Genomic DNA, 13351 nt, shown 5'->3' with positions numbered 1-13351 from the left:
TCCTCCGTGGCTTTGGTAGCGTGAACGTGCACTAGCTAAATGATAGGTCTAAGGATATGTATACGCCCCTAGTGGGTCTATATATGCGTGCATTAGCTGTGTGTGTAGAGGAGTATTATGCATCTTTTTTTTTTTTTGTCCAAATTGGAAAGTAGAGTTCAAGGACATGACTGTTTTTACAAAAAAGATAGGTCCCACCATAATTGTTTGTTTGCATTTTGATGACAAATCCGTTGTGAAAGCTATAGAGCCGAAGTACCATAATTGTTTGTTTGCATTTTGATCAACGCCGTTGTGAAAACTATAGAGCCGAAGTTAGGTCTCACCATAATTGCTTGTGAAAGCTATAGAGCCGAAGTACATAATTGCTTGTGTAAATCAAGTAGATAATATAAATTTAAAATAAATATAAATTGATATGAATATAATATAGAGATGGATAGTTGATGAATTAGATGGTTTTGAATAATCCAATTTTGAAGGTCTAATTTTGGATGTGTCAACAATGGCTTGCAACCATCTTTTCTTTCCTTTTTTGAGTTCAAACTTGTACGCTTCCCTCTCCCCTTTTCTTCAACATTAAACATTATTTTTAAAATGCAAATTGCATATAATTTATGCTATAAAAAAATATTCTAATATTCTTACCTTTAAAATAACTGAACACTTTGTTTTAAAAAAAATATATCATTCAACTTTTAAAAAATTTCAAAAAAAAAAAAAAAAAAAAAAAAANTTAAAAAAAAAAAAAAAAAAAAACTTTTAAATACTTTTATGGTTAGTAACATGTTTTAATTTCTTTTAAAAAAATAGGTTATTGTCAATTCTTTTGAAGACGGAGTTAAATTTAGAGATAATATAATCTATAATCCGTTAGTTATTCTTAATCTTAAATTAATTAATTTTAATTAATCATTTATTTAGTCTTAACCTACTTTAATTATTAATAATTATTACTATTTTGTTTAACTAACCCTACCAACACTTTTTGAATGACTCCAATTAGAATTAAAATGAAAAGTTTATAGATAAAACCACCACTACTACCCCTACCTTTAATCTCTTCTTTCCATTTCTTTTTTTCTAATTTTCACTATTTTTCTTTTATATTTTTACCATATCTTCCACAATTTTCTGAAACTTTGATGGTCGTTCTCTTCGAGCTTTCAATTTTATTTTTCATTTTAATCGGAGAGATTGTTATTGCAATGTGAAAGTAAAGAAATAGTTGTAAATTTAGTATTTTAGAGAGTTGTGGTATGTTATTTACAAAATTTGAATGCTTGTAACAGTTTGATCCTGAGCTACCTAAATGATTGAATTTGTTCGGGAGACTCTTATCCAAAAGAAGAAATTTTTTATTTATTCAAATTTTTAAATAGAGTAGATCCAACTTGACATAAAGAAGGGTGTTATCCTTTCTAAATTTTTTCTATTTAATTTGAAAATTATTGTGGTAATTTATTGTATGTTATAAATTTGTATATCATTTTCTATCCTTCTCCCAGTATTTAAAAAAATATAGAAGTTGACAATGGCAGGCATTTCCCTCAAATTCTGAGAAGTTAAAGCTTCGGTTGCCAATGGCGACAGCCCAAGTTTCCTTCCAAAACTTCCTCTCAATCCCAACCGTTGATTTTGGTGTCCGGCCGAGGAAATCCTACGGACCGACCAGGGCCGCACAAAGCAGAACCGGAAGCCCAAATTGGAAGTCGTCTATTCGATCAACCTTGGCAGATCAAAGCCGTCAGAAACCAACGGTGGACGTGGACCGACTGGTGGATTTCATGTACGACGATCTCCGGCATGTATTCGATGAGCAGGGGATTGATCGGACGGCGTACGACGAAGAAGTGAGATTTCGAGACCCAATTACAAAGTATGACGGAATTAGTGGGTATATGCTGAATATTGCCCTGTTGCGAGAATTCTTCAGGCCGGAGATCATCTTCCACTGGGTCAAAAAGGTTGGTCCGATCACTTCTCCGACGAGCTATCAATATTATATTAATTATATTCATAGTCAACCAAATCTTATTTTTAGACTGGACCATATGAGATAACTACAAGATGGACTGCGGTAATGAAGTTTATCCTTCTGCCATGGAAGCCAGAGTTAGTGTTGACGGGAACTTCCATCATGGGTATCAATCCACAAACCGGCAAGTTCTGTAGCCATGTGGTAATTAAAATTTACCATCCATCTCCTTCCTTATTTTTCACCCAATTTCCTACTTCATCTGGTTAATTTTGAAGGATGTTTGGGATTCACTGCAAAATAATGACTACTTTTCTCTAGAAGCCTTGTGGGATGTGTTTAAACAGGTATACATAGCTAAAACTGAAAAATCATCCAAAATTGAAGACTTTTTGTTATAATTTCTTTCCCTCTTTCCAGTTTCGGTTTTATGAGACTCCAGAATTGGAATCGCCCAAATATCAAATACTGAAAAGGACTGCAAATTATGAGGTTTGTTGACCATAATTTATGTTTGTAGCAGCTTTAATTTGTAGCATTAATGTGTTGTGTTATGTATCAGGTGAGAAAATATGCGCCATTTGTTGTGGTTGAAAGAAATGGACACCAGATTTCTGCCGGATTCAATAGGGTTGGTAGGTGAGTCCCCTGTTAGCGACCACTGCCCTGTTCTTCACTTATGAATGGAGGATCTTTCTCTTAATTATGCCACCTCTTAAATGACCATTACATTACTGTTCAGTTTCTCAGATGCTAAACAGGAGGACACAATGAGCATAAGAGAGATGGAAGGAGGTATTGGTGCAGTGTTGAAATTCAGTGGAGATCCCACAGAAGATATGGCTCAGCAAAAGGCAAAAGAATTACGATGTAGTCTAAAAAAGGATGGCCTTAAACCCATTAATGGCTGTTTGCTTGCTCGCTACAACAACTCTGCCCGAACGTGGAGCTTTGTAATGGTAACTTTACGTCCCTTTTGTCTCATCTTATGTATATCGCATTGTTCGTTGCTAAATTGGGTGTTTGATTTTAACTGGTAATTTTGCATGGTTTTGGGTTTGATTCGCAGAGAAATGAGGTGCTAATATGGCTCGAAGAATTCTCCATTTAGTCCAACAAATCCAACTTCACTTTGTCACAATTCTCAAGTAAGAGAAGGCGATAAATAGTTTTACAAATTTTTAAATCTATATTTAATTATTAATAAGAGACAGTGACACTGCAACATTGTAACATTGTAACATTGTAACACTGTAACAGTCTTATCTAATAATTTTGATCTCTAGCTTAACCTTTTGTATCTAATAGTTGTTTAGTTTTTCTTACCTCAAATTAAATGTCCTTTTTTAAGTTTAAAATTCATTTAAACAATGAATTAGAGAGCGAGAAATTTGATTGGTTGGGTTTAGGGTTGGGGAGAATGAGACAAACAAAGATCGAACGGCCCATGTGCCGCTTAACTATTGTCAACTGCCAACCGTCGACCTCATCCATTTTCTGCTAATTTACTTTTTTATATATATATATATATTTTTAAAAAAATTATACTTTCAAGCTCAAAAAAAAAAATCAATAATACCTTCAAAAGTATATTATTACTATTATGTTTTTTAAAAAATACTTAGCTACTATATTTAAAAAATACTCATAAAATTTTAACAGTTACATTGACACGTTATCCTTATGAAAAAGTTCAATTTTTTTTTATCATTAATAATCTATCGACACTTCATATATTATTTACAAACATTTTAATATTATTTTGGATAGTTTATAAATATTTTTTAAACGTGATACTAACTGTAAAAATATTTTAAAATTTTCTTAAAAATAGTTTAAAGGTGTTTTTGAAGATGTTAAAAAAAAGTTATAATAACTTAAAAAAGTATTTATTAATATTTTAAAATTTTGAGAGTTCGAGATCTTTTGGTTAAAAAAAAAAAATATATATATATATATATATTATCTATAAGCTTTAAATATTTTAAAATTATTTTAAAATTAAGAATGATGGAAAAAGGTGAACATAAAATTGAATTGACGTTAATGTTAATAGTAGAAGAATATAATATAATGTTTGTGTTGATTGGCGTTGCTGTATAATAAACAACACATATCTCTGACTTTATGAACCATACCCACGTTTCTTTCCAAAATTAAGGCATACACGATGCAATTAGTTGTATTAAAAACACACATAATATGTTGTTTAAGACTATAAATAAATAGATAATTAAATAAATAAAATTCAAACCTGTCTAACCGTTTTCAATTCAAAAAAGATCTCTATTCCTATCATTTCTAAAAAAATTTAGATAATAGAAAGAAATTATTTTAAATTTTTTATGATATTTGAAATCTAAATAATATCTTAAATAATTGAGATAGGAGATATGGATGGATCTCTCAGTACTAACTTGGAACATTTTTCAATTTTACTATAAATTGCGTCTAATTTAAATGGACCAGTGGTTTCATTAAATAATGTCTAATTTTACGGATTTATAATGATTATATTATTTAAATTTAATCTATAATGTAATGTTGTAGATTAAATAATAATAAAAAAAATGGCATCCTTTTCCCTGGTTGGGGGTTGGGGAAAGAGAGATTAGCAGAGAAGAAGAAGAGAAGAAGGAGGAGAGTAATTGAATTTGGAATTTGAAATAACTGAGAAGAAGGCAGCGCCGTCTTGAGTTTGATGTAATCCGCATTTTTCAATTCAAAAACCCCTCCGAACACATCGCCGCTTGCATCTACGCCCATTGCCTTCCCTTGACGCAATATCTACCACTCCTAAGTGTGCATAGATATGAAAATATTATTACTCAACGGAAGAATACAGATTTAAGAATAAGAATAAAGAATTGGGATCGAATGAAAAATATTATTAGTGTGCATAGATATGAAAATATTATTACTCAACGGAAGAATACAGATTTAAGAATAAGAATAAAGAATTGGGATCGAATGAAAAATATTATTACTCAACGGAAGAATACAGATTTAAGAATAAGAATAAAGAATTGGGATCGAATGTACTATCTTCATTGATATTCACGACCTTTAAATAGGATACAAGATACTAAATAATATCTACCAACAAAATATAAACTAACTAAATCCCGATAATAAAATCAAATATACTACTATTCAAATTCAACTGATTACCATATCTAAAATATATTTCCTAACTAATATATTCGGGAAGATTACGAATATCATATATTCTATAACTAATTCAAACTAAAATAAGTTGCACTAAATTGTGACAGCCTCCCTTAGTGCAAGCTTATTTCTCAATAACTTCGAGAGCTTCTACGAAGAACTTCAAACTTCACTTTGGCAAGTGCCTTAGTAAATATGTCTGCAACTTGCTCATTATGTATTTTCTGCAATTCAACATCCTGCGTTAACACGTTCTCTCGAACAAAATCTACGAAGAATTTCTTCCAGTTAGGCTTGCGTATGGACTTCTTAGGCACGCCACCACCTGAATAAGACACTGACACATCATGTTCAATGATTTCCTTCTTAATAAGTTCCACATCGCAGCGATTCAATTCTAATGAGAAAGAGTAATAATTCATCTCAACTTGTGCAGACTCAGCATACTCCATACACCGGTGAATTACATCACTGGTAGACTGCAAAAGCTCTTGATCTGCAGAAGCTTTATATCCTTGGTCAAGGTCCAAGTCATCCTTACTATGATCATCAAGGGCATGCTTGAGCTTTTGAGCAAGGGACTCATCTTCTTCAGCTACCCAACCATCATGCTCATCACAAGCACTGTCACCGTTGTCACTAGATGCATAGTCCTGACTTAAGAGGGTATCAAATCGATCATCCAAAAGCTGTCGAGTTCGTGGCTTATCAACATCATCCTCCACATGGTCAACATCTGCATCCTCAAAAATGTCATCGCCAAAAGATTTGTTATTAATAATATTCTGGCTTCCTGTCGCCTTCTCAGAATCCTTAGCCACACTAAACTTATTATCCATTGAACCATCCTCCCCTTCTTCACATAAATTTACCTGAACTACGAAATCCTCCTCCAAGTCCTCAACATCAGAACCAAATCGTGATAAATCATCATCATCAAGCAGTGCAGCTATTTCTGGGTCAGACTGGGGCGGAGCATCAGTAGCCGAATCCTGCAAATTGGTAGTTTGATCTAAATTCTCCAAGATGAGAAAATCGTCAGCCTCAGAGGGGAGGTAAAGACCGTCAAGATCGTCAAACGTTAGCTCGACAACTTCATTTTCGTCGAATCTCAAATCCAAGGCCGTGGAGTAAACAGAAGAGTCATCAGGGGCAATAGAATTGAAATCGGAGAAAAAGAGAGAGTCTAGATGCGAAATTTGGAGAGAATCAAACTCAGAAGCGTAAGTAGTGGAATTAGAATTTTGATCACCTGTATAAACATCATCTTGATATACGGCTGAAGTCACGTTTGTTGGCTGGTCAAGAACCTCAGTGGTTAAGCAATATTCCCAAATTGGATCTGGAGAACTTTTATTTTCATGTACCGCATTTGCTTCTGATTCCTGCATCTTGACTCGGCAATTTGGTTTAATATGGCCTGGCTTTCCGCAATGATCACACACCACTTTCGCCTGACAATCTCGTTTAAAGTGACCTGGTTTTCCACACCTGTAACAAGCTTTAAATGGCTTCTTTGACCACTCCTCACTTCTTAATTGATTCCCATTGCTAGATGAAGGCTTTGAATGAAAATTCTGTCTCCTTTGATCTTTGACATACAACACACCTTCTAACTTTGGGGAAAATTCGTTGCTGCTAGTCATTTGCTTAATCAATGCTTCCTGATTGGAAAGAAGATTCTCCAGTTCAATAACTGTAGGCTGATTTGCCCACCCTTGTATTGAGGAAACAAATGGCATAAACTCTTTTCGTAATCCACGAATAAGATAACGCCGTAATCGAGCCTCACTCACTGGCTCCTCAGCATCTAATTCTGAAATTTCAGAACACAGATTTTTCACTTTCAAAAAATATTCTTCAACCGAAAAATTACCTTGAGTTACCATAGCTAGTTCATTCTCTAGAAATTGCAGTCGAGCGGTATTTTTCTTAGTGAACAACTTTTGAAGTGTATCCCATATTTGCTTTGGTGACTTTAAATCACGAACATGATCAATATACTCCTTGCTAATCAAAGTCCGCAAGGTAAACAAGGCTTTTCCGCATTTGATCTTCCATTGTTGGCGTAATTTTGCATTCTGTGGAGTATCGGCTGGAATTTCTGTGTCATCACCTTCAATTAAATCCCACAAATCTTGCCCTTGTAGATAAGCTTCCATGCATAACTTCCAATAACTATAGTTATTGCCAACCAGCTTTTCCATAGCTACACCCATAGAAGCACTCCCACTATTCATCTCGTTGAGTAATAATATTAAACCGTACCAACTTGGCTCTGATACCAACTGACGCAATATCTACCACTCCTAAGTGTGCATAGATATGAAAATATTATTACTCAACGGAAGAATACAGATTTAAGAATAAGAATAAAGAATTGGGATCGAATGTACTATCTTCATTGATATTCACGACCTTTAAATAGGATACAAGATACTAAATAATATCTACCAACAAAATATAAACTAACTAAATCCCGATAATAAAATCAAATATACTACTATTCAAATTCAACTGATTACCATATCTAAAATATATTTCCTAACTAATATATTCGGGAAGATTACGAATATCATATATTCTATAACTAATTCAAACTAAAATAAGTTGCACTAAATTGTGACATTCCTCTCCTAATACCCCCCCTTCTTCCATTGTTTGCTTTTGTTTTTCTTCTTCTTTTCTTCTTGTCATGTTCTCATGCCCAGTTTTCCTTTTCATTATAATTTTAATTATATTCTAATCTCGTTCTCTCCTTTTATTCCTCCACTTCTGTATATATATATATATATATATATATATATATGNTATATATATATATATATATATACATATATCGCTCATTTTCTCCATTCTCTCTTCCTCTTTGGCCTCTTTCAACCGAGATTGCTGCGGCTGCCGAGGAATTTGAGTTCTCAGGTCTGTTTTTCTTTCTGGGTTTCTCTTTTTTTCTCTTTTTAACTTCGATTTCTGGATCCCCTTTCCTTTAAACTTGGTTTAATGTCTTGTATCTGGCCCTTGATCTATGGATTTACTGCCTCATTGCTGTTTTTTCTGTGAAAATCTTTCTGGGTTTGTTTGGATATTGTGGATTACTGTCTTTTAGTAATGTATGCTGAATTTTAGAGTTTGTTCATATGCATTCTTGTTTTGTCTTTTCTTCTGGAACTTTATGCCCTTTTCTAGTGTAACAAAAGCCATTTATGGATGAGATTTGTGTTCTCTTGCATCAGCTTTGGGACTTGTTGTTCATAGTTTAGTAGATCCTTGTACATTTTGTTCATAGTTCATTGAGTTGTTGAGAATTTAGCAGGGGGAAATGACGGAGCCAAAGCCATCAGCAACACCGTCCTCACGAACCCTCCCTGATTTTAAAAAGTCTGTCAAACTCAAATATGTAAAACTTGGTTATCACTACCTGATCACTCATGGAATGTACCTTTTCCTTTCTCCTTTGCTTGTTGTGATTGCGGCTCAGCTTTCCACCTTTACTGTTCAAGACTTTTATGAAGTCTGGAGCCATCTCCAATATAACTTGGTCTCCGTGATCCTTTGTTCCACTCTCCTTGTGTTCTTATCTACCCTCTACTTTCTTACCCGTCCTCGCCCTGTGTACCTTGTTAACTTTTCGTGTTACAAGCCCGATGAGGCTCGTAAATGCACGAAGAAGATTTTCATGGATCGATCCGGGATGACAGGGACATTTACAGAGGAGAATCTTCAGTTCCAAAGGAAAATCCTTGAGAGATCTGGCCTTGGGGATTCAACCTATCTACCTGAGGCTGTTCTCAATGTTCCTCCAAACCCCTCTATGGCAGAAGCTAGAAAAGAAGCTGAAATGGTGATGTTTGGTGCCATTGATGCGCTTCTAGCTAAGACGAGTGTGAAACCGAAAGATATTGGTATCTTGATTGTGAATTGTAGCTTGTTTAATCCGACGCCGTCGCTTTCTGCAATGGTCATCAACCACTACAAGCTTAGAGGGAACGTCGTTAGTTACAACCTTGGTGGGATGGGTTGCAGTGCAGGGCTTATTTCCATTGATCTTGCAAAACAGCTGCTTCAGGTCCATCCCAATTCCTATGCCTTGGTAATTAGCATGGAGAACATAACATTGAACTGGTACTTTGGGAATGACCGGTCGAAGCTCGTCTCGAACTGCTTATTTCGGATGGGTGGAGCAGCAATATTGCTTTCGAACAGAAGATCTGAGAGAAGGAGATCCAAATACCAATTAATACATACTGTTCGTACCCACAAGGGAGCAGATGACAAGTGCTTTAGCTGTGTTACTCAGGAAGAGGACTCAACTGGGAAGATTGGTGTTACTTTATCAAAAGACTTGATGGCAGTTGCAGGTGATGCATTGAAGACAAACATCACGACATTGGGGCCTCTCGTGCTGCCAATGTCGGAGCAGCTTCTCTTTTTCGGTACACTGGTTGGGAAGAAACTCTTCAAAATGAAGATCAAACCTTACATCCCTGACTTCAAACTAGCTTTTGAACATTTCTGCATTCATGCTGGGGGAAGAGCGGTTTTGGACGAACTGGAGAAGAACTTGCAGCTGTCTGATTGGCATATGGAGCCATCCCGGATGACACTGTACCGATTCGGCAACACGTCGAGCAGTTCACTTTGGTACGAATTGGCGTATACAGAAGGGAAAGGGAGAATGAAGAAAGGAGATAGAACATGGCAAATAGCATTTGGTTCAGGATTCAAGTGCAATAGTGCAGTTTGGAAAGCTGTAAGGACCATAAATCCAGCACAAGAAAACAACCCATGGATGAATGAGATCAACCAGTTTCCAGTGGATGTTCCTAAGATTGTAGCCATTTGAAAAACTCAGTATCAACTCTTTTTAGTTCATCATTCAGATTAGTGTCCTCTGTAATTGGTTGTGGTGTGCTGATATTTAATAATTAACACTTTCTTTTCTTCTAGGCCAGATTAGATTAAAGGGAGGTATTTGGTATTTGGTTTGTTTAGTGAAGAACAATTGCATCAAACCTTCATTGCTACACACAATTTGGATGGATCCTTCATTCATTCTTCTTTCCCTACTACTGTTCTGTCATATAATGACAACTGTTGCATATCTGAATCAAAATATCCATTCCATGACATCTTTTTCATTTACTATTGTGCCTCCTAATCTACTTCTGTTTTAACAAATTAATAATCTTGCTTCGAATTTACCTGCATTTTACAATAAATTCATCCCTGAATGTGATACACGCAGCAAAAAAATCTAATAATATAAGGAAACCAGCAAATAATCATGAGAAAAAGGGTCAACTTTTTTTTTTTTTTTTTTTTAAGAAATAATTATTTGTTTGTTTTAAACTTGTGGGTTACAGTAACTGTCTATGAAGTCTATGAATAGTGTTCACCTTCATCTATTAGTGGCCCCGTCCTAAAAAAGTGAAGGTCTAATCTTAGCCTTAATTCCACATTTAAGTGAAGATCTAATCTCAGTCTAAGCCTTAATTCAGGTACTGTTTGGATCTGGATCAGGTCGATTCATCAACTTAAATTCTTGACTAATTGAATGAGCTTGGATCTGTCTAAATTATAAAACTATATGTTTTTTAAATTAAAAATAAAATATAATATACAAATAATTATAAATACACAAATACAAGATGTATAGCCATGTCCTACAAAGAGCAGCACTGGAGACTCATAGACACACTCACAACATGCTAGAACCATTCAAAAGAATGGTTAAATCGTTCATCAAATGAGGCCTGAACTGTTGAGGCACTCAATAACTAAACTCATATATCACCCTGTTTGGAATGAGCAAGTTTCTGGTCTATAAAGCTTCTGAAATCAAGCAGAAACATTCAATATTTTTCAATTTTATTGGACTTAGCTTGACTACAAGAAAGTGGAACTGAATTAAGCTCCCAAAGTTGAATTGCCAACTCTGCGAGATTGGTATAGCTTTGTTTACGTAATTGCTCTTCAAACACGGTCTTCACTACGACAGTGGTTAAAAATCGAAAAACCTTAACAATTATAAAGCATAAGACAGTGCCATAACAAAAACGCGTTCACTTGTGACCACAAGTTCACACCCATATCTGCAAGAATTGACTAAAACTGTATACAAAAAATCAGCAAAGTCCATACTTCACAAAAGATTTTAACTGTATAGGATAAAGCTCAAAACGCTCTGGGGCTTCCCGTCAAGCAATGGAGAAACGATTTCACTCATTTCCCGTCTCCTCCTTCTCCTTCTCCTTCTCTCTGGTCTTCCCCTCGTCTGCAATGTTGAACCCCTCAATCTTGCGTGAGACCTCATCTGCACTTACCTTTACTTTCCCAACAGATCCATTGACCAAGGCTTCATCCGAGTCATCGTGTGTTAAAGGACCAGTCTGCCATATCCTAATGGTTCCATCCTCAGATCCAGAGGCATAGGATTCCCCTCCGGGTGCAAAGCGTAAGCAATGTACAGGTCCATGATGACCCTTATTACACGCTGCATGCACATTTAAAATGAGGTATTCTTCAGAAATCACAAATGGAACCTCACAGGAAGAATTTGAGAATCTTTTCGGCAATCAAAAAGGAAAAAGAATGATTTTGCAGATTAATGGGAACTGATGTTTAGTTGAGCTTACCAATCTCATCGCCAGTATGAAAATCAAATACATGGATCCACATATCCTCTCCACCCGCAATGAACTTCATCCCATACTTGGGTTCCAATGAAGCAGATTCTACAGTGCAAGGCATGTTGTAGCTCTTGACCAAGCCAAAGCTGCTAAAGAAAACAAAAAATCAGGAGGAGAATATATAATTTAACAGTAACATTGCTTAAGCATTACACTTACTGATTTGCATCCCAGAATTTAACAGTAGATCCGTCAGCAGTTGTGATATACCGTCCATCCTGACTTACTTCTGCACTGGTCACTGATGACTTGGTTTCAAGTGTTTGAACTATTTGGCCACTTCTTACATCCCATAACCTGTATGGAAACAATAAAACTTAGGAAAGACCGACTGACTATATATATATACGTACATACTTCCATGCAGTTTGAGAAGGCAGATTTACACCCAGCCATCCATACCTGACACCTCCCATGTCAGTGCAGGAACTTAATATTGTCTGATCACTGTGAAGCCATGTAACAGTTCTTACTGAGCCGGGGGATTTATCCACTTCTCTTGGAGGTGCATCTGGACGATTCAGATCATATATACGCAGTACTTTCTCCAGACCACCAGTCAATAAAAGGTGTGTATCCTGATACATTTTAGAAAACGCATTGAGAGAAGAGAAATTGATTTTAAATTGAAGAATATCAGAATGAACAAAGATAAGAATCTAAGCGCCAGCTCACTCCACCTAAATTACAAGATGACAACAACAAATCAGTAAATATCAGTTAAAACTCAATTAGTGCCACAATCATTCCGCATGAGGGACTAGGGAGAATACCAGCAGTTAGAAAGCAAGTCAAAGAAACAACTAAAGAGCCTATACAAGTAAACTACAAATTTACTCTTATCAAGACAAAAACTAAAGAGTCCAAACATGTAAACTAAATTTGCATGTAAACTAAATTTACTCTTATCAAGACAAAAACTAACTAAAAAACCAAGGGGCACATGAATACATCACATTGTTTCATGATAATATATGTAGTGTCTGGGTCAACTTGAGCGTAGCTCAACTGATCTCACATGAGGCGACCATTCACAAATTGTTGAGAAACTTGAGGATCTTGACAGACTCTAAGTAGGTGGCCCCCATGATAATAGATTCCAATTTTAGTCCTTAGGACATGAACACACGCACATCAGTGAAGTGTGTGTATCAACAACATGATAAAAGATATGACATTATTAAGATCATGATTAAATTACCTCCGAAAAAGCACAGGCACGAACAATATGCTTGTGCTCAAATGAATGCAGTACATCTCCAGTTAATGCATCCCATACTTTCCTGTAAGTTTAATCAGGATCCTACCAATGAGTTCAATCTCCATCATTGTTCACAAAATCACTTGAAAGAAATGTTCATTGCAAATAAAGTGATATTTAACAAACAATATTCAGTCACCAAATTAAAGCATATGAATAGTCAATTTCCTTCCGAATTTCAAAAAGCCCTACTGTATGCCTGAGGAGCGGAGGAGGTTGTGCAGCAGAGGAAGCAAACAATTGGGGGGGGGG

General features: G+C 35.5%; 3 protein-coding genes across 5 annotated transcripts in view; 2 read left to right on the top strand and 1 right to left on the bottom strand.

The window, feature by feature from the left end:
• The first annotated feature begins 1489 nt into the window (after nt 1-1489).
• Nucleotides 1490-3278, top strand: LOC111793749. Its single transcript, XM_023675778.1, has 7 exons — nt 1490-1967; nt 2045-2182; nt 2257-2325; nt 2399-2470; nt 2541-2617; nt 2721-2937; nt 3048-3278. Exons 1-7 carry the CDS (start codon nt 1584-1586, stop codon nt 3087-3089), a joined length of 999 nt encoding a protein of 332 aa, XP_023531546.1. The 5' UTR covers nt 1490-1583; the 3' UTR covers nt 3090-3278.
• Nucleotides 3279-7967: 4689 nt separating this feature from the next.
• On the top strand, nt 7968-10276 carry LOC111793960 (3-ketoacyl-CoA synthase 11-like). Of its 2 annotated transcripts, none has more exons than XM_023676047.1 (2): nt 7968-8068; nt 8463-10276. In XM_023676047.1, the coding sequence occupies exon 2, from the start codon at nt 8469-8471 to the stop codon at nt 9990-9992; it is 1524 nt and encodes a 507-aa protein (XP_023531815.1). In that variant the 5' UTR covers nt 7968-8068; nt 8463-8468; the 3' UTR covers nt 9993-10276. The 2 variants fall into 2 exon arrangements, with proteins under 2 accessions (XP_023531815.1, XP_023531816.1); XM_023676048.1 differs by having other exon boundaries at nt 8460-10276.
• A 776-nt stretch (nt 10277-11052) lies between these two features.
• The window catches only part of LOC111793514 (serine-threonine kinase receptor-associated protein-like), a 4749-nt gene continuing 2450 nt past the window's right edge, over nt 11053-13351 (bottom strand). The window contains exons 3-7 of one of the 2 annotated variants that reach the window (XM_023675426.1): nt 13040-13121; nt 12241-12416; nt 11998-12135; nt 11785-11927; nt 11053-11642 (exon numbers count right to left, since the gene is read on the bottom strand). In XM_023675426.1, coding sequence (XP_023531194.1) covers nt 11368-11642; nt 11785-11927; nt 11998-12135; nt 12241-12416; nt 13040-13121 — 814 coding nt within the window. In that variant the 3' untranslated portion in view covers nt 11053-11367. The remainder of the gene's footprint in view (nt 11643-11784; nt 11928-11997; nt 12136-12240; nt 12417-13039; nt 13122-13351) is intronic. The other variant, XM_023675427.1, reaches the window with a different exon arrangement.

This window comes from Cucurbita pepo, chromosome LG04 (genome assembly GCF_002806865.2).
Source record: "Cucurbita pepo subsp. pepo cultivar mu-cu-16 chromosome LG04, ASM280686v2, whole genome shotgun sequence".
Classification (NCBI taxonomy): domain Eukaryota; kingdom Viridiplantae; phylum Streptophyta; class Magnoliopsida; order Cucurbitales; family Cucurbitaceae; genus Cucurbita; species Cucurbita pepo.
Note: the sequence above shows the minus strand (reverse complement) of the source record. Positions and strands in the feature narration are given on the sequence as shown.

Bases quoted from the DNA above. Each gene is read 5' to 3' on its own strand.
- LOC111793749 (XM_023675778.1), top strand. From the start codon at position 1,584: ATGGCGACAGCCCAAGTTTCCTTCCAAAACTTCCTCTCAATCCCAACC. The intron at 2,326-2,398 runs GTATACATAGCT...CCCTCTTTCCAG, and splicing joins TGTGGGATGTGTTTAAACAG to TTTCGGTTTTATGAGACTCC. The intron at 2,618-2,720 runs GTGAGTCCCCTG...ATTACTGTTCAG, and splicing joins GGATTCAATAGGGTTGGTAG to TTTCTCAGATGCTAAACAGG.
- LOC111793960 (XM_023676047.1), top strand. From the start codon at position 8,469: ATGACGGAGCCAAAGCCATCAGCAACACCGTCCTCACGAACCCTCCCT.